At 32.3% G+C, this 27,311-nt stretch overlaps 1 protein-coding gene across 6 annotated transcripts in view; it reads right to left on the minus strand.

The window, feature by feature from the left end:
- Positions 1-338: 338 nt before the first annotated feature.
- LOC127717694 (advillin-like) overlaps positions 339-27,311 on the minus strand; it is a 70,837-nt gene continuing 43,864 nt past the window's right edge. For all 6 annotated transcript variants that reach the window (XM_052223447.1, XM_052223449.1, XM_052223444.1 and 3 more), the window contains 19 exons: positions 23,225-23,338; positions 22,093-22,203; positions 20,616-20,722; positions 19,165-19,243; positions 17,731-17,829; positions 16,929-17,073; positions 16,260-16,360; positions 15,618-15,755; positions 14,221-14,307; positions 12,085-12,156; positions 10,883-11,074; positions 10,019-10,074; positions 9,379-9,472; positions 8,683-8,772; positions 8,070-8,183; positions 7,632-7,754; positions 6,532-6,603; positions 5,343-5,453; positions 339-3,984 (listed from right to left, as the gene is read on the minus strand). In XM_052223447.1, coding sequence (XP_052079407.1) covers positions 3,871-3,984; positions 5,343-5,453; positions 6,532-6,603; positions 7,632-7,754; positions 8,070-8,183; positions 8,683-8,772; positions 9,379-9,472; positions 10,019-10,074; positions 10,883-11,074; positions 12,085-12,156; positions 14,221-14,307; positions 15,618-15,755; positions 16,260-16,360; positions 16,929-17,073; positions 17,731-17,829; positions 19,165-19,243; positions 20,616-20,722; positions 22,093-22,203; positions 23,225-23,338 — 2,019 coding nt within the window. In that variant the 3' untranslated portion in view covers positions 339-3,870. The remainder of the gene's footprint in view (positions 3,985-5,342; positions 5,454-6,531; positions 6,604-7,631; positions 7,755-8,069; positions 8,184-8,682; positions 8,773-9,378; positions 9,473-10,018; positions 10,075-10,882; positions 11,075-12,084; positions 12,157-14,220; positions 14,308-15,617; positions 15,756-16,259; positions 16,361-16,928; positions 17,074-17,730; positions 17,830-19,164; positions 19,244-20,615; positions 20,723-22,092; positions 22,204-23,224; positions 23,339-27,311) is intronic.

Raw genomic sequence — 27,311 nt, forward strand, 5'->3', positions numbered from 1 at the left:
CAGTGGCAAGTATTTCATGCATCAACCTTAATATACAGTGTTTCATGCATCAACCTTAAGATACAGTGGCAAGTATTTCATGCATCAACCTTAATATACAGTGGCAAGTATTTCATGCCTCAACCTTAATATCCAGTGGCAAGTATTTCATGCATGTTAAGGACAAGAACTAACAAAACAATTAATTTAAAAAAAAAAACAGTTTATTAAAAAGAACAAAAAAACTTTTAAAAGTTGCCATTGGATTGGAAGTTTTGTTCATCGTAAAAGTGGCAACTTCAACTTGATAGGGAGTTTGACTGGAATTAAAAGACTTGAGGTGTAAATAATTAAACAACTTTTTTCTCTCTGTATATATAACATTTTATTTATATAGATTTGTAATACTACTAAAAAACAAAGTAGATGTAAATAAGTTCAAACATATAACAGTAACATACAACCCTGCAAAAAATATGTAACAAAAAGTGTTAATTTACAGCCCATGTAAGCCTCTTGTTACCAAGAAAATGTCTTATTAATAACCAAGTTAGGTTTCCTTTTGAAAAAAATCATTAAAGGTGTAAATTATGCTTATAGAACATGTTGGCCGCTGCCAGGGAGAAAATGTGTAGATTATGTGGTCAAAATGCTGCTTGTATAAAACAATGATGTCAATAGATTAAGGTAAGCCTCTTGTTGAAAGGGAGATAATTTGATATGCAAGTGAAAAATAAAAACAGAATTTTTCTTCACAAGATAATGGTTGGATAACATTTTTAACTTATTTAAGTAGTTTTTTCATAAAATTTGTTCATCATTACCTCTAAACAAATTTATTATGCATTTTGTTTTTTATTTTTAACTAGATGAATAAAATGCCTACTTGTGCTATTTTTCAGATCTGCTGTTTTTAAAGATAACATTGCTGGAATGTTGAAATTATTAATTGCATATGGATACATAATGCATATCTGGAATGTTCTGTTAAAAAAGCATTGTTAAGCTGTATGCACTTGTTAAAAAAAAATTATTTTAATACAAAGTGCCCATACTAAGATAAAATACATGTGAAAAATACTTTACTTTGTTCTTTTCTCTTATAACGGTCTATTTACGTAGCAAATTAAGCATAGCACAAAAAATAGGATTCGTATGTAACCTTCACATCTTAGTAATAAAAAATGCAATACTTGTGCAGCTATTTTTTCAATGCTGGTTAAAGCGTAAGCATGGAATGACACATTTATAGCATCAAACACCCTTTGTCTAAAATACCTCGTTACACATCATAATAATTCAACTTGTAAATCATTTAAATGCTTCAGTGGCTATATTTCTGTAAACCAACTCATTGTAGGAGATTCTTTTTTCACTTTTAGTCCTTTCTAGCGAATTTCACTACAATTTATTTTCAGATTTTCTAACTTAGTTGATGTATTGATATGAGATAAGATCAGATTTTCACATATTTGTGACAATTTATTTTCGCAAAAGTCTTGAAAATTTGTTAAACTACAGTATGTCATTTCTCACTTTCTTCTTTTCTTATAAAATATCTACTCTCAAGAATCTTTATTTGTCAATTTCTTCCTTTCTGAGCTTTCATATAAAATATCTACTCTCAAGATTCTTTATTTGTCAATTTCTTCCTTTCATTTAAAATCTACACTCAAGAATTCAGCTGAAGCATTGATACATATATCTAAAAAAATGTGTACATACACTTAAATGTGCGCACATAAAACAAACATGTTTGATTTTGACGTTTGGAATGTAATAATTGTTATTGCACAAAATGATATGATTGTAATGAAAACGTAATGCTCTTAAATTTAAAGATATGTTTGAGATTCCAGATAACTACAGCTGTCAGTTTCTTTACAAGTAAAAGAGGGCATTGACCACTTAGTGACCAAATACTGATTCTAAGTACAATGTGGCAGAAGTGAAAGTTTGGATATAGATCTACTTTCTAGGAAAAGCGCTAAACGATTCATTTACCAATAGTAGCAAAATACCCTGTTTAAACTTATTGTTTAATAAATGCATTATTTTTCAAAGTAATGAATACTAATTTTCATCAAATTACTAGCAGGCATGAGGCTTATGAAATATGTCATTTGTAAATTATTTCCCAACTTCATTCAGGAGAAAAAGTGGTCAGAATTGGGAGAAAAACCAATAATTTATGCATGTAATCTAATTTCAGGATTTTATTTCAATATGTAATTTCATAAAAATCTTTATCACTTTTGATATAATTGCTCAACAAATATTTAATTGCAAAACAAGTTTAATTTAACTTCAATACCATATTGCTAAAATCTTCAAAATTATTTTTCCCCATTTTATTATTTTGTCAAAAAATATATAAAAACAACATTCTTAGAAAGACTTAGTTACATAGAATAATAAGATATTTTGTTATTTAAATATTTGCATATATGTTGTATATATATATATAACATTCAACAGAAATAACAATTCATAAAAAGATGTACTATAGAAAAGTAACAAAAACATCACAAGTTTGAAAAATAAATTTAGATATGTAATATAAAGCAGACAAAAAGTCCTTTTTCCCTTAAAAACCACATAAATCTATTATTAGTACTTCTTCATAAATTAAGGTATATAATAAAACTTGAATATGATATGAAAATACAAATCAAATTTTGTAATGTCAAAAAATATGGACACATTCATAAAAAAAAACACCACTAAAGCACTTTTATTTCTACCTTGCATTGATACAAGTAAAAAGCAATTGTGTACGCTGTATAATCAATAATACTAATCCATTCCTTCACATAGTTATCTAACCTGAAGTCAGACCTGCCATCTTTCCCACTTTATGGGGGATATCCCCCATGAGAGGTGTTGACCTGACCCCTTATAAAACTCAAATATTTAGACTAAATACTTTAAAAAAGGCATTCAGAGGAGTAAAAAATACATTTTTAACACCTGTATACTCATTCAAAACCATAGATGTTCTAATTTATGTATAGGTATGCATTAGGTCCTTTTGTGCCTTAAAATCCCCCATGGCGATTTTGAGAAGTTGGCAGGTATGTGAAGTGTGAATCCTATATAACACTGTTTAAACCTTCATAAACTATGCTTTCACTATTATGGAACAATTTCAGTCCACTGGATCCCTGTTCTGCTTCTTGTCGATAGGGCCAGGGATGGTAGAATTCACATGACCAGCTTTCAGATCTAAAAGGACTTTAGTTATTGCATGAAAGCCTGGAACACTTTTATTTGGGCTATAATTTCGGCCATAAAGCTTACAAGCTTTAGCTATGTTTTGCTTCAGTCGTATCTATTATAAAACTTGCATTTAAAGAACTCTGTCTAAGTTATCTGTGCTTAACTTTCTTGATGAATTAAATTTCTGAAAGCTGAGTTTTTTATAGGTCTTACTGGAAGCTTAAGTTTCAAAAGGAATTATCTAAAGCGCCTGTTATTTTAACCAAAGTTAGGTATTCATCTTAACTGAGGGGCAGTAGGAGGGGAGTGTGATCCTGAATTCCTGAAAAATTAAAACATCCTCTCCCGGATCTTTCATTCCCGAGTCACAATAGAAGGCCCAATCCTGACGTCCTGAAAAAGGGCCTTAACTGTAGGAAACAAATAAAAGGTTGCATAAAAATAAGATCTGCATTTTAATACAGAAAAACTACTTCATAAGTACTAAGTGATTTAACATTATTGCTATCCAGATACTGAATTATGGGTAATGAACAAATTTGAAAACATGATTAGGTTGGTTGAATTTGTCACATGACCAATGAAAAACATGATAACAATCTGGATTACAGTCAGTAAACAATATCCCATAATCCCAAGCAGTTCCTGGAAAATTTGAGTGAGCATGATAATTTAAAAAATTCCAAATTTCTTCTTTAATTCTTGTTGCTTCCATTGTGGTTTTGTAACAAAATCTTGGTATTTCATTTTAAATAGTCTATCAAAGTCTTCTGGACTTAAGTGGATCTGAAATAAACAAAACATTTTAAAAAAATATAATGAAATATTTCTTAAGTCAACACGTTAAATATTTTCTCAGCACACTTGAGATTCAATAGACAAAGTATACGTAATTGGGGGATCATTTGGATTTTGATGAAATTTTGTATGCATTTAGAACTTGTTAATCTGCATCTGAATATTTACAAATAATATGATTTGTTTAGCCTTTACCATGTTTATAATTCCAAAGATACCGTAAATTTAAATTTGTGAAAAAGGTTTATAAATGTATAGAATGTATGTAAAAAAAAAGAGAAACTGCGAGCTACTGCTCACTGATGATACCCCCAGCCCAAATACTTGACGGTAAACAGGAAGTTGTTTAGTGATGAATCTGAAAACGCATCACATGGTATAGCCGACTTATATAAACACTGAAACCAAATTTCAGAAATCCTTGTAATGTAGTTCCTGAGAAAAATGTGAAAATTTTCAACTTTGATGTCACGTGTAAAATGATATTAATGTAGGTAAACAGGAAGTTGTTAAGTGATGAATCTGAAAACTCATCACACAGTATAGCTGACTCATATAACCCCGGAATCCAAATTTCAGAAATCCTTGTAATGTAGTTCCTGAGAAAGATGCAACGAAAAATATTCATTGGACAGATGGACAGACAGACAAACAGAGGTAAAACAGTATACCCCCCTTTTTTAAAGCGGGGGGTATAATTATACATATACATTTTTTCAATTTAAATTGCATTTGTCAAAAATTATTCATATGCATTTTTTCAATTCAAATTGCATTTGTCAAAAATCTGAAACAGTAAAACAAGTAAAGTTCTAGATGCATACAAAATTTCATCAAAATCCAAAATTATGTTTCCTTTGCCTTAAAGATATTACTGGCATTCCTGGCCTTAGTTTTCTATATTGGTATCTAGTCGTATGTATATTCACAATGATCCTATACAGAAATACTGTAAACCAATTTATTTTTGATGATACCTACATGTATCTTTACATTTAGTCCTCTCTAGCTGACTTTGCAGCCATTCATTTTCACAATTTTCTTTTTTTCTTCATGAATGTATATAGGAAAGATCCAAGTGTACATATTAGCGACGATTTATAATCATGTTATTTTTCTACTCACAAAAGTTGCCAAAAAAAAAATCCCTCACGAAAATTAGTTGGTTTACAGCAGTTTTGAATATCTTTTATATCATGGGAACAACACTATTGAAAACATTTCTGTTTAGATAAAACATCATTTCAGAGGACACTGAGGTTACAGAATGTTATTGATGTTGAATTTATGAATTGGCCCATTTAACAACTAAAACATTATTAACAAATCTATTTATAGACACATACCTCTTTACATGAAGGGTCCACACCATTTGGAAGTTCTTCTGCTGACACAGCTAATTGTTCTAGGGGGTATTTAGGTACAGAATCATAACTAAATTCTCCGTTGACATCAGCCTGAAACAAGAAGATCAAACATGCTAAACTTAACTACATATCACAGCAGTATAATAGGGTCTGGTTCTGGGCTCTTCAATTTCTGTATTCTTTAATTTTTAGGCCACTTTTCTCCACTTTGTTTTTGCCCATCATTCTCTATTCTTCATTTTGATTGCCCATCATTCTCTATTCCTTACTTTTTTTGCCAATTATTCCTTATTCTTTATTTTTTTTGTCAGTTATTCTCTATTCTGTATATCCCATTCAGACCCTCATATTAGTACTGATATTCTTACAGGTCAAACAAGTGAATTTGTGAGCTACTGCTCATTAATGATACCCCTGCCCGCTAAAAGTATAAGGTAAACAGGAAGTTGAGTGATGAATCTGAAAACGCATCACTAATATAAACCCTGAAAACAAATTTCAGAAATCCTTGTAATGTAGTTCCTGAGAAAGATACGACGAAAAATATTCATGGGATGGATGGACGGACTGACGGACAGACAGAGGTAAAACAGTATACCCCACTTTTTTGAAGCGGGGTATAATAACAGAAGTAAATATAAAATATTTTTGTCTATTTTCCTTTAAAGGTTTTCATATCAGGCCTAAAAAAGTATATACTTGTTTCCTACCTCCTGACAGAAGATAAAATAGGGAAGGTAGGTCCTACCTCCTGGCAGAAGATAAAATAGGGAAGGTAGGTCCTACCTCCTAGCAGAAGATAAAATAGGGAAGATAGGTCTAGGAGTTTAAATGATTATATTCTTAGATATTTTACAAAGATTATAAAGGGAAATGTTCTGAACTTCAAAAGAGTTTGATAAATCCAAAGTTTCTTTGCAAATAGCATTTTACCAATTGTGTAATTTGTTGTGACAATCTGCAATTTTACATTCGTTTGATGTGTTTGAGCTTTTGATTTTGACATTTGATAAGAACTTTCCATATTGAATTTTGCTTGGAGTTTAGTATTTTTGTTATTTTTCTTTTTACTGCATTCATCAATGAATTTTTTCAGTGGACAACATCAAAAGAGGCTCTGTAAGGTATTATTTATATATAGAAAGAGGGTCTTAATGGGACTACTTACTGCTTTCACTAATGTCAAGGCTTCATTTCCATCTCCTAAATGTTGCATTAATTCTTGGTATGATTGTCCTTTCTGAAAGAGAAATTGAATTAAATAAACTTTGATTTCTAATTCTAGCAAATTCATTACAAGGGCTGTTGAAGTGAGCTCATATGGACCTATCTTCTACAGGAGTACATTGATTATATATCTATATATCCTGATATGTCTGATTTACTGCTTAAAATTTCAATGTTTTAAAGTATTAAGCTGCAAAATATGATACTAGAATGTGTGTTGTCTCATTTCCCATCTTCGCATTATTTGTGGCCCCTCATGGGGGTGTCCAAGTAATCACATAATCACATTTTTTTGCCAATATAATCACATAATCATTAATCATTTTTTAAAACAAGATAATCAAATAATCAAAAATAGTCCTATATAATATCAAATACTCAAATAATCATGAAATGTTTGGTCTGGTAATCAAATAATCACTATAAAAACGGCCAAGTAATCACATAATCAAAAACCCCATGAGGAGGCTCTTATTTGCATGCAGCATTTCCTAGAATTATAATACAGCTCCAATGTTCAACAATAGCAATAATAAATACAAGCAAAATTTCTGAATTTACAGTATGGGTATTTGATGATATACTGTAAATTCAGAAATTATTCCTAGGTTTTTATTGTAGCCAAAAATGTGATTGGGTGAGTATCACAATAATAAACATCTATTCATGTGAAGTATAAATACATTATCTCATCATCAATTTGTTTTTAAATAAAAATATCTGATATTTTTGTTACTGTGAAAATAAATCAAGCAAATCGTATCATCAGATCTGCCAACCTTCATGATTTCTGGGGATTTCCCCATGAGAGGTGTTGACCTGAATTTTGAAAAGCTTGATTTTATAAATTGTACACCTCAAAACAGGCATTCAAATTAGGTAAAAGGGTATTTAAGCACATACATACTCATTCAAACAATATAGTAGTAGATCAAAAATACTTATGGCAATATAAGAACAGCATTTGGTCCTCTTGTGTTTAAAATCCCTCATGGAGATTTTGAAAAGTGGGCAGGTATGTATAATATGATGAATACTTACACTCCACATATCTCTGTCCCATAATCCAAAAAATCCTGTAAAAGTGGGTGGTTCCATTCCTTGTTTCACCATATACATAGGTGTGTCTGGGTCCCTTCCTGCTGGATCTGTATCTATATATTCCTGAAAAAGGTACCAGATTTAAATGGATGATACCACTTATTTGATCTTGGGAGTATATATGGATTTTATAATTTTTATACGCCAGTAACTATGTTTGGAACATTTTACTTCAAACTATACACTGTTGTTAGGATCAATAAAAGTAAACTTGCCTTTGACTTCAGAAATTCTCTAATTTGTTTTTCCAGAGTTGTAAGACTTTTGGAATGTCACTTTAAGGCAACTTTTATACACCTAACGATATCTTCCTGCAAGTTTTTCTTATTAAACTGGAACTGTCCGCATAGTGGGACTAATAAATCTTGACCTTCATACCTGTGCTAGTCTTGCCGCCTCTTTCTTCTCTTGTTGATTGGCACCACTTCCAATCCAGATATAAACACTATCCCACACATCTAATATCATTACATCATCTTCAACTAAATCTGGCTGTAAATACAACAAAATACATTACATCATATTCAAAATTGTCCTAATTTCTTAAAATCCAATAAAAATCAACTATATATAATTTTAAAATATTTTTACTGGTAAGAGTTCAATGATTAATGAACATGACTATTGACAATAAACAATGGAAGTTGATAAATTATGAAAATGAAAACACATATCACAGTAAAGCATGCTCACATGAAGTCGGTATAATATTTCAGGATGCTCTTATTTGTAGTTGCGTAGAAAAGTGTGACTCAATTTCATTAGAGGATAGACAGACAGAAATCATTATACCCCTCCTTTCAGCAAAAGGGGGGGGGGGAATTAAATTGAAAATGATAAATAAAATAAAATAGGAGGGCATCAATTTTGAGTTGCAGATAAGGATGAAGATATTGTTTTAAATAGACTCTGACATCAGAAAACAAAATAATGTTCTATCAATTTGTTAACTTAAGACAAACAGATTTTGATCCATAGTGTTATTTCTTACCTGTGCAAAATCTGGTATTTCATCACAGGTAAATTTACCTGCTGCATTTGACAATTGAAATAATCTAGCAGGATGTCCACTGTCAGGTTCCTGAAACAGACAACAGTGTAATTTTGACACTAAAATATTTTGATTTAATAACTTTCAGTAAAACTGGTTAAAAAATTAAATACATCAAAAACCAGATGAAGTGATATTTTGACAGCAGATATTGAAAAATTGGAAATTTTTGCAATGTTCTTATTACTGCTAAAATTTTCAAGGGATAGGTTAAATTTGTAAAAAAACAAAAACTAACATTTTAAAATTTTGTTAATGTAAATCGTGCAATAGCCCCCTCAACCCCACCCACCCATTCAGTATGGGTTAGTGTAGGATGGGAGAAGTCCAGTGACTGTATTCCTGTACTGTTTGTGCTGTCAAATCACACTATAAAGTGATGTGACTATAACTCGTTATTTAATGAGTAGGAACTAATTTATTTTCTCTTACACTTAAACTTATACAAAATTTCTCTGTAAAGGTACAAGCTTTGTAATTCACTCAAGCATAACTCTATTATTAAAGTAGATACCAGCTTAGAGGTTTGTCTAGTTTTCTAGTCCAGCAATAAACATTTTACACAGTGATTCTAAAAATCATTCAAAAATGAAAGAAATGTGAAGGTGGCTTTATGATCCCCTGTTATATATGTACCTGTAATCTTTTATCACTAGAGTATGGTTTTTTTCCTCCCAAACAGTTCCAGAAGTCCTCCTTCTCTTGACCCTCAAATACCATTGTAGGATTTCTAAATAATAAATCACATATTTATAAACAACAGTCAAATTCACCATTCATAGTTGTTGTCTAATCCTAAATCAATGGTATTTAATAGCATCTGCTTAAATTACATAGTAAATTGGTACAAGTGTATGGAGATACATTTTGACTAGTAGTGACTAATCAGTGACAGTGTAAATCAGTCTTTTGAGCAGCTGCACAATTGTTTTTTCCTGCAATGTGTAAACTACTGTAAACTAACTAATTTTCGTGAGCAATTTATTTTTGCGACTAGTTAAATAACGTGAATAAAAATTGTTGCAAATCTGTAAAAGTTATATCTTCCCTTATATAAATGCATCGAGTCAATCTAAAAATGGCAAAATTAAAACCCTGCAAAATGGGCTAGAAAGGGCTAAACGCGAAAATAAAGTTAGTTTACAGTATTTCTAAATCTTTCGTTCATCATGAAATGGCTATTTTACTTCTTGTTTGTCCATTCACATATACCCCTCTTTTGACTTCGGTTGTTTATTTATCATAAGGAGTACTAAATTAAGAAGCTTTGTCATACCTTGGAGAAGCACTTGCTATTCTCTTAGCCATCTCTCTCTCATCTCCTGTACTACCCTACAAGATTAGGTAAAATAATATTCAGAACTTAAACTAATTAAAATTTTCCCTAAAAAAATACTTGCTCTATATATTAATTATCTGCATGGCAGCTAGTGAATTGGAACCTATTTTTTAATATGAATTTCTTTAATGGGGTCCAAATTCTAATTTGGCGTATAATTTAATTAGCTGACATCATAATGAACATATATTAATAATTTTATTAACCAATCAATGTGCCTTTGAAGGGCAGATTAATTACAATGTAATCATTCATGATATAAGAAACAAACAAAACAGTAAATTACTATGACAATAATGGATTTTTGAAATAATAATTATATTGATTGTAAAATCATAAAATAGAAATGTCAACATTAATGTATCCATAAATTATTTTTTATTGTTGTTCAGTGGTTGTCGTTTGTTGGTGTGGTTCTTAGGTGTTTCTCGTTTTTTATATAGATTAGACCATTGGTTTTCCTGTTTGAATTGTTTTACACTAGTCATTTTGGAGCCCTTTATCGCTTGCTGTTCGGTGTGAGCCAAGGCTCCGTGTTGAAGGCCGTACTTTGACTATAATTGTTAACTTTTTATAAATTGTGACTTGGATGAAGAGTTGTCTCATTGGCACTCATACCAAATCTTCTTATTTATATAAGTTTCAAGTTGATGTGACCTCAACTTCATGGTAAACTACCTTAACCTTAAACTTTAACTTGATATGGGACAACATATAAACAGCAGGATGCACAGACCAGACAACATAATGCCCTTCTACTATTGTAGGCAGGGCATAAACATTTCACTATAGTAAACTTACCTTTCCTGACCAGATATATATAGCTTTCTTAGAGAATATTACAAAAACATCATTAGAGTTGAGTGATTCTGCATCTAAGTCAACTTGAACTGCTTTTGTGTTCAGTGGATTTGTACCTCGTACTTGTAACATGTACGTGTCACCAGGACCGTTCGTGCTCTTTTCTCCATTTTCCCAACCAGCTTTTCCTCCCTGAAATTGAAATGAAAAATAAAAGGTATTTTTATATAAATTTGGCGTTGCAGTCATAAAAGTTTTGAGTACGATTATCGTACTTAATTTGTTGTATTGTCTGTCATACAAGTTGGAAGTTTGGAGTGCAGTAAAACCTTATTCCAACAATCACCTTCCATTTGCAATGTGCTTGTAGCTGTTAATTACTGTGTCATGTGGTCTCTTGTGAAGAGTTGTCTCATTGGCTATCATACCACATCTTCTTTTTTATTTGTACTAGGTCAGCAATACTGTAAATTGGTTTATTTTTCACAGAGATTAAAATTAAATATCAAGATTTCAAAGACCCAACTTGTTCACCAGGTTTTATTTTGTGTTTTTCTTCTTCCATTAAGATCTGCTGTTGCAGTGTAAAGCAAACCTTACTTAATTAATAAAATCTTTTAAGATCAAATTACGTGACAAAATATTTCCACAATTTGATCTTTTTTTTTTACAAAATTATCAATATATTTACAGTATGACAGTCTATAAACAGATTTTCCCCAGAATTGGCCCAAATACAATATATTATGTTATTTTGCTTCAAGTTTTGCTCAGTTTAGGCCTTAGATTAATTAATTGATTGGTGTTCAACTTTACCTTCAGCACTATTTGCTTTTTATATGGGGAGGAAGCCGCAGTGTACAGACAGAAACCACTGACCTTCAGCAGGAAAACTGACAATCCTGGTCAATAAAGGTTTTGGCCTTAGAAGGGGCAGGTGAATCTTCGCAGCACTCATATTATACATTTCATCACCTTGTACAATACATCTTAATGGACAGTCAGATATTTTTTTGTCTTGTGCCAAAAATGCATAGCGCAATCATTGCAAAAATTTTACTGTTATACTGAATAATGGGCCTTGATCTTTGGAATATAACATTTAGTAGGAATAACTGACACCCCCTATTCTTAAAGAATGATGTTTTATTTATCTAACACTTTACAATTGTAATGATAATTACCATTTATAAATGTCTTACCTCAAAGATTATCATTTTGCCGTCAAATATAGCCATAAAATGTATAGGTTCTTTCCCTTGTACTACTCGTACCTGGAAACAGAAGTCAAAGGTCAATAATAAAATATCAGTTAAAGCATTATAACAACACAAACTGATGGTAGCAAATATTTTTTCTTCAAAGGCTATTCCATGCAGAATAAGGATATTGTCCGAAAACTGGAAAATCCCCCTTTTTTTAATGAATAAAACCCCATAATTAGTTAACATAAAATCTGAAATTTATAAAAACAAAAAGGAGCTTACATAATTAAATATAAACAATTTGCCAAAGTTTCATGAAAACTGCTGAAAGCATTTTTTAGTTATTGTCCGAAAACTGGAAAATCACCCCTTTTTTAATGAATAAAACCCCATAACTAGTAAACGTAAATCTGAAATTTATAAAAATCAAAAGGGAGCTTAAGTCAATATATATAAACAATTCACCATAGTTTAAGGAAAACTGCTCAAAGCATTTTTGAGTTATTGTCCGAAAACTGGAAAATCCCCCTTTTTGTAATGAAAAAAAAAACCCATAACTCGGAAACATAAAATCTAAAAATTTATAAAAGTCCAAAAGGAGCTCATGTCAATATATATAAACAATTCACCAAAGTTTCTTGCAAATTGGTGAAATTGTTTTTAAGTTATTGTTCGAAAACTGGAAAATCCCCCTTTTTGTAATGAATAAAACCCCAAAACTCGGAAACGTCAAATCTAAAATTTATAAAAAACTAAAGGGAGCTCACGTCAATAGATATAAACAATTCACCAAAGTTTTATGCAAATTGGTTAAAGCGTTTTTGAGTTAATGTCCGACATGTTGACGACGGATGGACATCGGTATACCATAATACGTCCCATAAACGGGCGTATAAAAATCATTGGAGGGCAGCTAGAACACAAGGAAAAAAATTATCATCTACTGTTTTAGTTACTCTAGGTACCCAGGGGGTATGTTTCCTATTTATAATATAGAAATGTAGCATTGCATGCCTTTTTCTGTGCTATGAAAAATATCAAAAATCAATTAAAACTAATTCTACCACAAAATATTTTCAGCTTTTAATCAGTTATGTATAAATAGAAAAAATATTGTTCTGCACATGTACATATTTGAAAAAAAAATTCAAAGTAGTAGATAAATAAACCAGAGATATGTCACATCTATCGGCATAAAATTCAGAAAAACACAATCTGATGGACAGCAACATTGCTTATGAATTCAGTCAGAGATATTCCATTAAAATGTATGTGGAAGAGTAGGAAGGGACTTTCAAAATATCCCTACAACCAAGAACCATTTTTTGGATAATTTTGCATAATGGTAATAGATGCATACTGAAAAAAGACCCATGAGCCACATTCAATAATTAAACTTCCCTTCCTATCCTCCCACATACATTTTGATGGAATAGCCCTCACTGGACCATGATCTTGTGGACAGGGCCTGCAAATGGTCAACAAACTGAGATTTTTGTAATATTGTCAGTAGTTCCAATTAAACTGACTTAAGTAGAAAACTTAACACTAAAAATTGCTTATTAATTGAAAGTGGCTGGACCATGACCTAGGGGCAGAGCCTTGAAATAATCATCAAACTGATAGTGATCTATCATAAGTAGATCCTATCAAACTAACTTAAGCAGAAAACTTAACATTGAAAATTGCTAATTAATTCAAAGCCACTGGACCATGACCTAGGGGGCAGGGCCTTAAAATAGTTGTCAAACTGATATGTACTGATAGTAATGCAACTTTATATCAAATATCAATGATCTATCACAAGTAGATCCTATCAAACTAACTAAAGCAGAAAACTTAACATTGAAAATTGCTAATCAATTCAGTCATTGGATCATGACCTAGGGGGCAGGGCCTCAAAATAGTCATCAAACTGATATGTACTGATAGTAATACAACCTTATAGAAAATATCATTGATCTATCACAAGTAGTTCCTATCAAACTGACTTGAGCAGAAAACTTAACAATTGTAGCCACCACCGGAAACGCAATCCCTATGTTGATGTGGCCAAAGTGAAAAAATACAGAATGAAGTTTTCACTATAATCTTGAACTTTATACTTAAGTAACATGTGATACATGTACATACCTGCACAGCTGCTCCACCTAAAGCATCATCCATTTCTACAGCTTTCAATGCTGATGTACCTCTCTCGTCTGTTGTTGATTTTGCTCCCTAAAAGAATCAATAAAAATTTAAAGCTATTAGGTGAAATTAAAGAAATTTATTTTTCATGTTTTCATTTGTTATTTTAAAATTATAAGGATTTAGAAATTTATACAAATAAATTAAATCCTTTTTATATAAATTTGTACTAGCTAAAATTTCTAAAACTATCTATTTATAAAATTGTGACAATTTCTGGCTTTTAATACAAATTTTTTACATGAAATTAAATGAACTAAAATAGTGTAACTTTTGACTTTCCATCTTTAAAGCCATTAGTTATGATGAACAGTAAATGCAAACATAGATATCTTTCAAGAATTATATAATTTATGTGAATCAATTGAATCCTGCCTGTAACTGCCTGTAAAATTGATGTACTTTATGCATACATAACATAACAATCTTTATGGAGGGCCATACCTGCCAATAATACATGACATAATTTTTGTTGTCTGGATGTGAACATGTGTATGGAAGGCCTAATACCTGCCAATAATATAGATGACATGATTTTTGTTGTCAGAATGTGGATGAGTATTGGAGCTTTATGGAGGGCTTTACCTGCCAATAGTACATGACATGGATGAAAACAGGAGTATAGAAGGCCTTACCTGCCAATAATAGACGACATAATTTTGTTGTATGACGGTGGATAGGTGTATGGAGGGCCTTACCTGCCAATAATAGATGACATGATTTTTGTTGTCTGGATGAGGACAGCAGTATGGAGGGCCTTACCTGCCAATAATAGATGACATGAACTTTGTCGTCTAGATGTGGATAGGAGTATGGAGGGCCTTACCTGCCAATAATAGATGACATAATTTTATTGTCTGGATGAGGACATGAGTAAGGAGGACCTTACCTGCCAAAAATAGATGACATGATTTTTGTTGTTGTCTGAATGTGAACATGTGTACGGACGACCTTACCTGCCAATAATAGATGACATGATTTTTGTTGTCTGGATGTGGATAGGAGTATGGAAGGCCTTACCTGCCAATAATAGATGACATGATTTTTGTTGTCTGGATGTGGATAGGAGTATGGAGGGCCTTACCTACCAATAATAGATTACATGATTTTTGTAATCTGGATGAGGACAGGAGTATGGAGGGCCTTACATGCCAATAATAGATGACATGATTTTTGTTGTCTGGATGAGGATAGGAGTATGGAGGTCCTTACCTGCCAATAATAGATGACATGATTTTTGTTGTCTGGATGTAGATATGAGTATGGAGGGCCTTACCTGCCCATAATAAATGACATGATTTTTGTTGTCTGAAAGAGGACAGGAGTATGGAGGGCCTTACCTGCCAATAATAAATGACATGATTTTTGTTGTCTGGATGTGGATATGAGTATTGGATAACATAACAATCTCCTCCAAAGAATTTTCCCATGTGATGTTTCTCTTGTGGAACCAAATCAAAGTTTTCTACTCTCCAAACCTAAAAATATATAAAGATTTTGGTTGATTGTAAAGTTGTGTTGTTACACCACTGTCACAGGTTAGAGTATGTATAAGTGCTCACAAACATGATTATTTTTGTTTTATGTTTTAGTATAAAAAAGGCTTTCGTTTTTCTATAATGAATTGTTTCACATATTGCCATCCTAAGGCCTTTATAGCTTACTATATGTTATGGGTTTTGCTCATTGTTGAAAGCCATATGGTAACATGTAATTGTTCACTGTTTGTCCTATAGTCTTTAACTGCTAGATGTCTCATTGGTAATCATACCACATCCTGAGAAAAAGCTTACAAGATTACAAGAATTTATCTTGATAAATGATACTTAATTGATTTGAACTACAAGTAATAACAAAAGCAATTATCCAAAACAATTAATTTTGTTAAAAATATACAGGTTTGCTGCTGAAAAAATCCATGAAAAAAACCTTTTCAGAAATTCTTTTCTTTGAAGAAAGCTTAAACTCCAGACATATATTACCTCAGCTCTTCCTGAACCATCATCAAACATTTGTGTCTCTGCAGCTAGTTGTCTGTTTTCATGAAGTGTTGTTGCATCAAACTTTGTCTGAATTGTTTTAGCTGAAAAGAAACACATGCATATGTTATCAAAGACAACTAATGTATAGGATTTATTATTCTGCTACAAGACATTACCACATAATCTTATTATACAGAAATACCGCCTCGGTGGTCTCATGGTAGAGTGTGTGCCTCGAGTGCAGGAGGTCATGGGTTTGAAACCTGGCTGGGTCAAACCAAAGACTTTAAAATTGGAATTTGCTGCTTCTCCACTAAGAACCAGGCATTAAGTAGTAAGAGCAAAAGACTGGTTGGCTCAGAGTCAGAATAATGTGTCCGGGTAAGGTAACATGTCTTCCTGCGGACTGTTTAATTTGTTACCTTGTGAACTAGCATGTTAAAATTCCCGCTCAGCGTGTCGGTCTAGTACAAAGCAGGGTAAAACTTCCGAAACAGTATAGAAAGGTTGTCAGGGTACGGACCACTTAGAAAATGTCACATTCAAAGATGGAAAAAATATTACAGACAATCTCAAACATCAGGAAAGCAAGAATTTTTTGAAAAATAAATTTGCAAATATGTTTCCAATCATTGTAAATTTTGTAACACAGTTATTTAGCAAACTCACCAACTCTATTTCTACTATAGACTTTTCCTTCTACTTTTGGCTGTGGCCAGTCTCTAAATAAACATTTAAAATCTGTAGGTTCTCCATCTTCTACAACTCTGGTAACACTAGTATTGGGATCTAACCCCTTCTTATTTATAAAACCCTAAAAAATAAACAACATATAAGTGTGGACACACAAACAAGTCTCATCATTCTCTAACACTTTTGTTGCAGGTATTAGTGTTTAATCCATTCTCATTTATATAAGGCCAAAAATAAAATTTTAATTATTTGATGTTGCCTACCTACCCATCTAAAACCGTGAAAAAGCAGCCTACCCTAAGAATGTTATGACACAAAGTTTGAATTCTTTTTTTACATAGTTTTCTTGTCTAAAACATGTAACTTATGTTGTTGGCCAAAAAAAAAGTAAAATTCCTACCTAACTACCCAATCCTACAAGACATGGGTAGGGCAACATCAAACAAGGAATTTTTTAATGGTGGCCTAACACTTTAGATGTTCAAAATATAAAAACTACAACTGAAAGTTACAATCTTCTAGAGTCTGAAAATTTCTTGTCAATCTGAATTAAACTTCAAAAATGTATACCGGGTAACTGTTGACTTGATTTCATAACTGTTCAATAGATTATATAAGGTTGAATGAAATAGCAGCATGCTGAAATTTCTGAATATTCAGTATTGCTTTACCTTCAAATTTATAACGCTGAACAATATATATTTTTTTTAAAGAGAAAATCAATCAAATTGCAAGTCATTAAACAAAGTTCCATTCATAAAAACCAAAAACAACATACTATTGCATTTCTCATAGCTTCTGATCTTTCTTTCTTAGATGAGCCTTTACCAATCCAGGTCCATAAACCTTGGCTACCATTGTCTATAATGTAGGAGTCCTGAAACACAATAATAACAAAATATTGGAATTAAGGTGGTACCTAACACTACAGGGAGATAACTCTGTAAAAATCAGCTAAACGTTTTAATTACGTTGTATTCTTAAGGAAATGTTAAGCTTATCAATGATCAAAATTAGTGTTTGTCAAACTGCTATATAACCAATGAATTTTTTCTGGTAAAATGGCTGGTTCAAATTTTTTGGAATTTTTATATTTTTGTCAAAGGGTCAAAGTAAACATTTTGTCAAAATTTTATGAAAATTAAACGAGCCAAATTAATATTAGTCAAAGTGTTGGGTACCACCTTAAAATTTATATCTCTCATCCTATTTCTATTGCTTGAAGATATCAGATAGTTTCAGCTATAGACATTGTATGATTAATTTCAAAGCACTCCCAGCAAGTCCTTCCGCACTGAAAATGCTTTTGTATTTTCTTATTAAATTTAAAATGAACTGTACAATTTTTCAGTTGCAATGGGAAATTCATAAGAAATCAAGAAAATTTGGCGTCATAATTAAATTTCGACCAATCAATTGCCGAGAACAAAGTTTTCTCTAGAGATGAGAAATATTTTTCTCACACTGGTCGTAAAATGTGAAAAAAGCATTAAAATTAGAGAGTCCTTATTATCATTGCAATCATTCTGTAAGAATAAAACACAGTTTTGAGTTAAATCACAAGATCTTTAAGTCAAACTTTGATCTTAATATACATGACTGCTTGGACATCATCTGGAAGTCTTCACAATAATCTGTTGCAGCCACAGGCTTGACACTTCTATTTGTTGAAAATTTTACATAGATTCGATTGAAGCATAGAAGAAATTCTTACAGCCCCGATAGTTTTACAAGCAAGGGCTGGTGGGCCTGTGGCTGAGGGTGAAGACTGTCCTGATCAACAGTCAGTCAATTAATCCAATATACATGATTGTTGGTTTTTTATGGTGCTGGCTAACGATGTTTCAAATAAATTTGTGTAAATAATTTCAAAATCAAGACGTAAACAATTCATCGGACTGAAAAGGTAAAAACAAAGTCAAAATATTTGTTATAGTTTTGAATAAATTTACTCATCAAAGTGGATGAATAGTTATGATCAACTACACAATTTTATTTGAAACACTTAATTCAGCAAATGTTTTTCTAAAAAAGAATTATTGTAATGCCTTCTTTTTTTTATTTCAATACTATAAATTAATTCAGTTATCTGTACTTCTTACCCCAGGATTCATATCTTTCCTAGAAAGTGGACCATATTTAACCTCTGATACTTACCCCAGTATGCATATCTTTCCTAAAAAGTGGACCAGATTTAACCTCTGATACTTACCCCAGTATGCATATCTTTCCTAGAAAGTGGACCAGATTTAACCTCAGATACTTTGAGTGTACCTTCATCTTCAGAACACCTGTAAAATTTAACAATAAAACTTATTTAGAAGTGTATCATAATTTTTATCCCTCAATGATTCTTCTTAATTCATGTTATTAAATACATCCCACAATATTCCTAACGCAATTGCAAGAAGTACCTCATTCAGATTGAAGCCAGTTGAAGTAGAATGTCCACTGAGGTGTTGTCCATTTTGGAAAATATACTGACAATTCATTATTAACTTTTACTTTCACTTTCATTTTAACTTTAACAAACCTATTTGTGACGTGATGTCTTGTTAACCTTTGTGTAACCCCATATGAACCTCATTTTATGTACTTCAGCATTTGTTTCTTACATGTGTACTTAAACATATAAATTAATGACTAGTGTACTAACACATATAATTTGATGCCGAGTGTTCTTACACATATAATTTGATGACTAAGTGTTCTTACGCATATAATTTAAAGATGAGTGTACTTACACATATAATTTGATGACTAAGTGTTCTTACACACATAATTTAACGATGAGTGTACTTACACATATAATTTGATGACTAAGTGTTCTTACACATATAATTTAACGATGAGTGTACTTACACATATAATTTGATGACTAAGTGTTCTTACACATATAATTTAACGATGAGTGTACTTACACATATAATTTGACGATGAGTGTACTTACACATATAAATTGATGACGAGTGTACTTACACATATATAATTTGGTGTGTACTAACACATATAATTTGATGCCAAGTGCAGGACTTACGCATATAATTAGATGACGAGTGTTCTTACACATATAATTTGTGGATGAGTGTACTTACACATATAATTTGACAATGTGTTCTTACACATATAATTTGATAACAAGTGCAGGACTTACACATATAATTTGATGACTAGTGTTCTTACACATATAATTTGAAGACGAGTGGACTTACACATATAAAATGATGACGAGAGTACTTAAACATATTTGATGACGAGTGTTCTTACACATATAAATTGATGATGAGTGTACTTACACACAATAATAATTAGAATAAATTTCTTAATTTAACGAGGAAAACTCAATTAATACTGACATGTTAATCTTCCCTGTGGCCTTCAAAAACTTTTAATACAAAAAGAGAACAACAAAAAAAAATAATACAAACAAAATAAAAAGCATAATGACTAGTGTACTTACACATATAATTTGATGACGAGTGTACTTACACATATAAATTGATGACGAGTGTACTTACACATATAATTTGATGACGAGTGTACTTACACATATAAATTGATGACGAGTGTACTTACACATATAATTTGATGACGAGTGTACTTACACATATAATTTGATGACGAGTGTACTTACACATATTAATTGATGATGAGTGTACTTACACATATAATTTGATGACATGTTTCCTATCCACTTTGTCATCTTGTCCTCCAGCTTCTTTTGATTGAATTTCATTTCTCTCATTTAATGGAAGGTGTTGTGAGAACATCTGAAGTTATAAACAATCATTCATGTAGAACCTCTTACAGGTTTGTATACTGTATATCTGGAAATTTTCACGATAGACTTTTACTGCGAAATATACTGTTTTCTTTCACTGTCCATTCAAATATATTGAACAAGGTTGTAAAACATAAATAATGAATACAATCATGTCAGGGCCTTTTATAGCCGACTATATGGTATGAGTTTTCTCATTGTTAAGGGTCGTACGGTTGCCTATATTAATTGCTTACATCCACTTTATTTGAACTTAGGTGAATAGTTGTCTCGTTGGCACATCTCCTTATTTTTTATACAGCATACATTTGTTAAACCCTTTATGGTCAAAACTGTGCAAAAACCCAGACGTGAAAATAAACAGATATATACAGTATTTGAACCTTTGAAATTTCTTTATTGCCTTTGATTTAGACTCACAAATCCTACATATTTTCATTTAAACACTTACAACTTTAAGTTTTTAGCGATCTCAATAATCACATTCTTTAGAAATAAGAATAATTTATAGGTAAGCTATCAGGTACACTACATATAACATGGATTTTGCCATTTTCACCAGTCCATTGTGAGAGTTGGCATAGTTGTTAGATGTCCCATCTGTCAACCCATTAGAGTGGACATACTATTTTCCACTCGCCCATGGTGGGAGTTGGCATAACTTTTAGATGTCTCTTGTGCCCACCAATTAGAGTAGACATGCCATGTCTTTTTTTAAATAATAAGAATTAATCATACAATATCTTGTAAAAATAACATACGGTATTGTATTGAAAGTTCTCACAAAACATGTTTAACTCCGCCGCATTTTTGCGCCTGTCCCAAGTCAGGAACCTCTGGCCTTTGTTAGTCTTGTATGTTTTTAATTGTAGTTTATTTATATGTTTCAGAGTTTAGTGTGACGTCCATTTTCATTAAACTAGTACTCATTTTTGTTTAGGGGCGAGCTGAAGCCTGCCTCTGGGTGCAGGATTTTCTCGCTGTGTTGAAGACCCATTGGTTGCCTTCGGCTATTTTCTGCTCTTTGGTCTTTAATCATGTAATAATTTGATAGGAATTGTCCCAGCAGGCAGTTTGAAAAAGTTAAATCCACCTGAACTGTGGTGTATACTAAGAAAAAAAAAATGATATTTTCATTCATTTTGAAAAATTTATCAGATTTAATGATCTTCTTTTACTTAAGGGGTCCCAACCCATATGGCTAATAATAAACTAAAACAAACATCTTACCTAACCCTAACCGTGAATGAACTCAATTAGACCGTCACATGTCAAACATGTGACAATAATATATATGTAAGAAGTCATTCCCTATACAAATATTAACTGCCAATGAGAATCTCATATAAATTAAATTACTTTTAATTCCTCTGGGTCCATTTTGTCTTCTGTTCCATCTTCCACGATAATAATGTTAGTTTTCATTTTACCTGCTCTCTCGTCTCGTAAACTGCTTGCATGCATACATCCCTAAAAATAAATATTTTAAAAGGTTAGATGTACATAAAATATAACAGAATCATGATGTAAGAAAACAAGAATATGTCTAGATACTATCACATTACCATGCTCAGTGTACCGCGAAATCAGAAGTATAGATTCCACCACTGCATCAAGTGTATTATGATATTTCTCCACTTGAGACACTTAAATATTAAAATTCAAAACGCGAGGCTCCACTAGATTAAAGAAATATCGTAATACACGAGATACAGTGATGGAATCTGTTTCTCTGATGATTTAAAGACGATATCTAAACAAGTTTATCCTTCCTTTTCAAAGATTTGCAGAAAATTGTGTTTTTATATGTGACGTCACCAGACATGGTCGCCTTTTTACATAACATCACAATAGGAATTCCCAAGAAATCAAGAAAATTTGACATCATAATAGAAATTTTGACCAATCATTTGCAGAGAACAGAAATTTCACTAGTGAACATTTTTTTCACAATCGGTTGGGGAATGTGTGAAACAGTGAACAAATTGGAGAGCCCTAATTCACATTTTAATGAACATGTGTTCTAAGTTTCAAAATGATGTGAATACAACTTCATGATATATGGTGAAACTATTTTTCTTAGTGGGTATCAATTTTTGTGGATTGTGAAACCATAGTTGTTTTGTTTTAAACTTGTGGTTTTAAGATTAACACTTTCAGACTCCATGGAAAATATGTATTTCTTTGAGTAATTAATCATTGGAGGGACAAAAAATGACAAGGAAAATGGTACCCTACTATCAAAAATACTTTTAATTTAATATGACAAATATTTTTTTACATACATCATATTGTCAAGCCAATCTAATCGATGCATAAAGAATTTGTTGGCAAAAAAACTAAAATAAAACTGATACAAACACAAACCGTACGGTGACCTATCATAAGTTGTTAATCTCTGTGTCATTTGGTCTCTTGTGGAGAGTTGTCTCATTGGCAATAATACCACATCTTCCTTTTATATTATTATCTTTATAGTTATTATACATACCATTCGTTTTTCTGTGACACTAGCCTCTTTCCCATTCCATACAAACAACACACGACCCAAATCAAGAATGAACACATCCCCATGATTCATGGCCGACCACTGCATACCTGCTGCCTAAAAATACAAATTAAAAACAGGTAAAGAAACTATGAAATTTTTTCTCCCTATTAAACCCAATACATCTAGATACATTTGTATTTGGACATCTTATTTGAATGATAAGGGAAATAACCACATATACAAAACCTTGACAAAATTGAACAACTAATCTGACGGAATCAAGAGTTATAGTATAGTACTCTATGTAGTACTGAAAACTTTTTCCTAGTAATTTTATTCTATTTTTTAAAATTCTCATAAATTTCATTCATTTTAACCCTTTTAAATCTCAATTTCATAAATTTTACATGGCAAATGCTATATATGACTTATCTAACCTTTTCCTATTTAAAGATTTGATGATTTGTTTAATATTTTCAAATTAAAAAACTCATTCATTTATATAATTTCACCAAAATGTTTAAACATATTAATTAAGCAGTTTTGGAAATATTAACATCTACTTGAAGTAAAAAAGAAAAAAAGGATTCCAATGTAAACTATGTAACACTACCAGTAGTATTCTAGCAAAACTCAAATAGTCAAAGCAAAGCAAAATTTTGGGAATTTCTCACATTTTCAATTTTCCTTAATTTGTAAGAAAGTTATCAACAATACAACAACATCAACAATGTAAGGATTGAAAAAGTTCTTTAAATTCATATTTCAAAATGGTATACAAATAAAATCTTTAACAAATTTAAACAAACTAGAAACAATTTTTTTTTTTTGTTTACTGTCAAATAGTGAAAATTCTTGTGTAAGCTGAAAGCCATTCAGTTTTATAAAGTTTTGTCATAAATTATTTTATGTACTGATACATTAAAAAAAAAATAGTAATCTTTGTTATGGTAAGTTTTCATTATAGCAAAGCTTTCAAAAGTAATTCAACATTTTAAAAAAAAACTGCAATAAAACATACATGTATATTGACTTTCATATGCACACAAATATAAATAAAAGGCATGGCCTTGAAAATTATTCCATTCCCCAGTAAATAGTCCGGAAACATTTCCTTTTATCATGTCTGCACAAAGCTATAGCCTCTCCAGAGAAAATAGTCCTGAAACATTTCTTTTTATCATGTCTGCACAAAGCTATAGCATCTCCAGAGAAAATAGAAAAATTAAGCAAGAAAAGAAGCCATTCTTCTGAATAAATATCAATTCCAAAATAGATCTATTCTTTTAATAGTCATTTTGCATAAGAATAAAAATGCCACTGGCAAAGTTTTCCATGACTCAACAAACAGTTAATACTATTTTCTTGGCCTAGAAGCCTAGCTGGTTGTGAAACAAAGTCTGATTTATTATTACATGAGTAAGGCCAATACTAAATAAATATGTGAGTTGAGGGTTTCCATATTATTTGAAATGCCTCAAAATGCCCACTCTCAATTTTTAATTAGTGCTTTTGGAAGTGAAAAGTGAATTTTAACAGTACTGCAGGTCTCCCCATATACTCTAGTTACAAAACTAGAGGCTCTCAAGAGCCTGTGTCGCTCACCTGACTCTACTTTGGTTTTAGAAATCATGTAAAGATAGATAAAAATCATAACAGATACCCAAATAATGATTGAGGCCTAATTTTGATTAATATTGGTCCCGTTATTTAATAAAATATCCTGGTGGCCATCTTGAACAGTAAATCGGCAACAAAGTAGCAACACTTGGTCAGCACTTCATAAGGAACATTCATGCCATGTTTGGTTTCATTCCATTCAGTGGTTCTCTAAAAGAAGACAATTGTATGTATTTCCCATAGGGTCCTATGTTAAACTAAGTCCCCCGCTGTCGGCCATCTTGGATGATGGATCGGCTGCAAAGTAACAACACTTGGTCAACATCTCATAAGGAACATTCATGCCATGTTTGGTTTCATTCCATTCAGTGGTTCTCTAAAAGAAGACATTTTTATGTATTTCCCAAAGGGTCCTATGTAAAACTAATTCCCCCGCTGGCGGCCATCTTGGATGATGGATCGGCTACAAAGTAACAACACTTGGTCAGCATCTCATAAGGAAGATTCATGCCATGTTTGGTTTCATTCCATTCAGTGGTTCTCTAAAAGAAGACATTTGTATGTATTTCCCATAGGTCCTTTGTTAAACTAAGTCCCCTGCTGTCGGCCATCTTGGATGATGGACCGACTGCAAAGTAACAACACTTGGTCAGCACCTCATAAGGAACATTCATGCCATGTTTGGTTTCATTCCATTCAGTGGTTCTCTAAAAGAAGACATTTGTATGTATTTCCCATAGGGTCCTATGTTAAACTAAGTCCCCCACTGGCGGCCATCTTGGATGATGGATCGGCTACAAAGTAACAACACTTGGCCAGAACCTCATAAGGAACATTCATGCCATGTTTGGTTTCATTCCATTCAATAGTTCTCTAAAAGAAGACATTTGTATGTATTTCCCATAGGGGCCTATGTTAAATTAAGTCCCCCGCTGGCGGCCATCTTGGATGATGGACCAACTGCAAAGTAACAACACTTGGTCAGCATCTCATAAGGAACATTCATGCCATGTTTGGTTCCATTCCATTCAGTGGTTCTCTAAAAGAAGACATTTGTATGTATTTCCCATAGGGTCCTATGTTAAACTAAGTCCCCTGCTGGCGGCCATCTTGGATGATGGATCTGCTACAAAGTAACAACACTTGGTCAGCACCTCATAAGGAACATTCATGCCATGTTTGGTTTCATTCCATTCAGTGGTTCTCTAAAAGAAGACATTTGTATGTATTTCCCGTAGGGTCCTATGTTAAACTAAGTCCCCCGCTGGCGGCCATCTTGGATGATGGACCGACTGCAAAGTAACAACACTTGGTCAGCATCTCATAAGGAACATTCATGCCATGTTTGGTTCCATTCCATTCAGTGGTTCTCTAAAAGAAGACATTTTTATGTATTTCCCATAGGGTCCTATGTTAAACTAAGTCCCCCCGCTGGCGGCCATCTTGGATGATGGATCGGCTACAAAGTAACAACACTTGGTCAGCACCTCATAAGGAACATTCATGCCATGTTTGGTTTCATTCCATTCAGTGGTTCTCTAAAAGAAGACATTTTTATGTATTTCCCATAGGGTCCTATGTTAAACTAAGTCCCCCGCTGGCGGCCATCTTGGATGATGGATCGGCTACAAAGTAACAACACTTGGTCAGCATCTCATAAGGAAGATTCATGCCATGTTTGGTTTCATTCCATTCAGTGGTTCTCTAGAAGAAGACATTTGTATGTATTTCCCATAGGGTCCTATGTTAAACTAAGTTCCCCGATGGCGGCCATCTTGGATGATGGACCGACTGCAAAGTAACAACACTTGGTCAGTATCTCATAAGGAACATTCATGCCATGCTTGGTTTTATTCCATTCAGTGGTTCTCTAAAAGAAGTCATTTGTATGCATTTCCCATAGGGTCCTATGTTAAACTAAGTCCCCCGCTGGCGGCCATCTTGGATGATGGATCGGCTACAAAGTAACAACACTTGGTCAGCACCTCATAAGGAACATTCATGCCATGTTTGGTTTCATTCCATTCAGTGGTTCTCTAGAAGAAGTTCAAAATGTAATAAAATGCTTCGCTGGGCGCAGCTTGATACGACCGCAGAGGTCGAACCCTGAACAGTTGGGGCAAGTATGGACACAACATTCAAGCTTGATACAGCTCTGAATTTGGATTGTGATTAAATATTTGACACAGCATAGGTTTCTGACACAGAAAGAATGTGGTCTAAGAACTTCAATTTTTTTAATTTACCTATTATGGTCCAATGTCCAAAATCAAAATACATGGTTAGATTCAGCATATCAAAGAACCCCATATATTCAATTTTTGTTGAAATCAAACAAAGTTTAATTTTGGACCCCAACTTGGACAAACTTGAAAACTGGTCCCATAATCAAAAATCTAAACACATGTTTAGATTCAGCATATCAAAGTACCCCAAGAATTCAATTTTTGTTAAAATCAAACTAAGT

This window comes from Mytilus californianus, unplaced genomic scaffold, assembly GCF_021869535.1.
Source record: "Mytilus californianus isolate M0D057914Y unplaced genomic scaffold, xbMytCali1.0.p SCAF_10, whole genome shotgun sequence".
Classification (NCBI taxonomy): domain Eukaryota; kingdom Metazoa; phylum Mollusca; class Bivalvia; order Mytilida; family Mytilidae; genus Mytilus; species Mytilus californianus.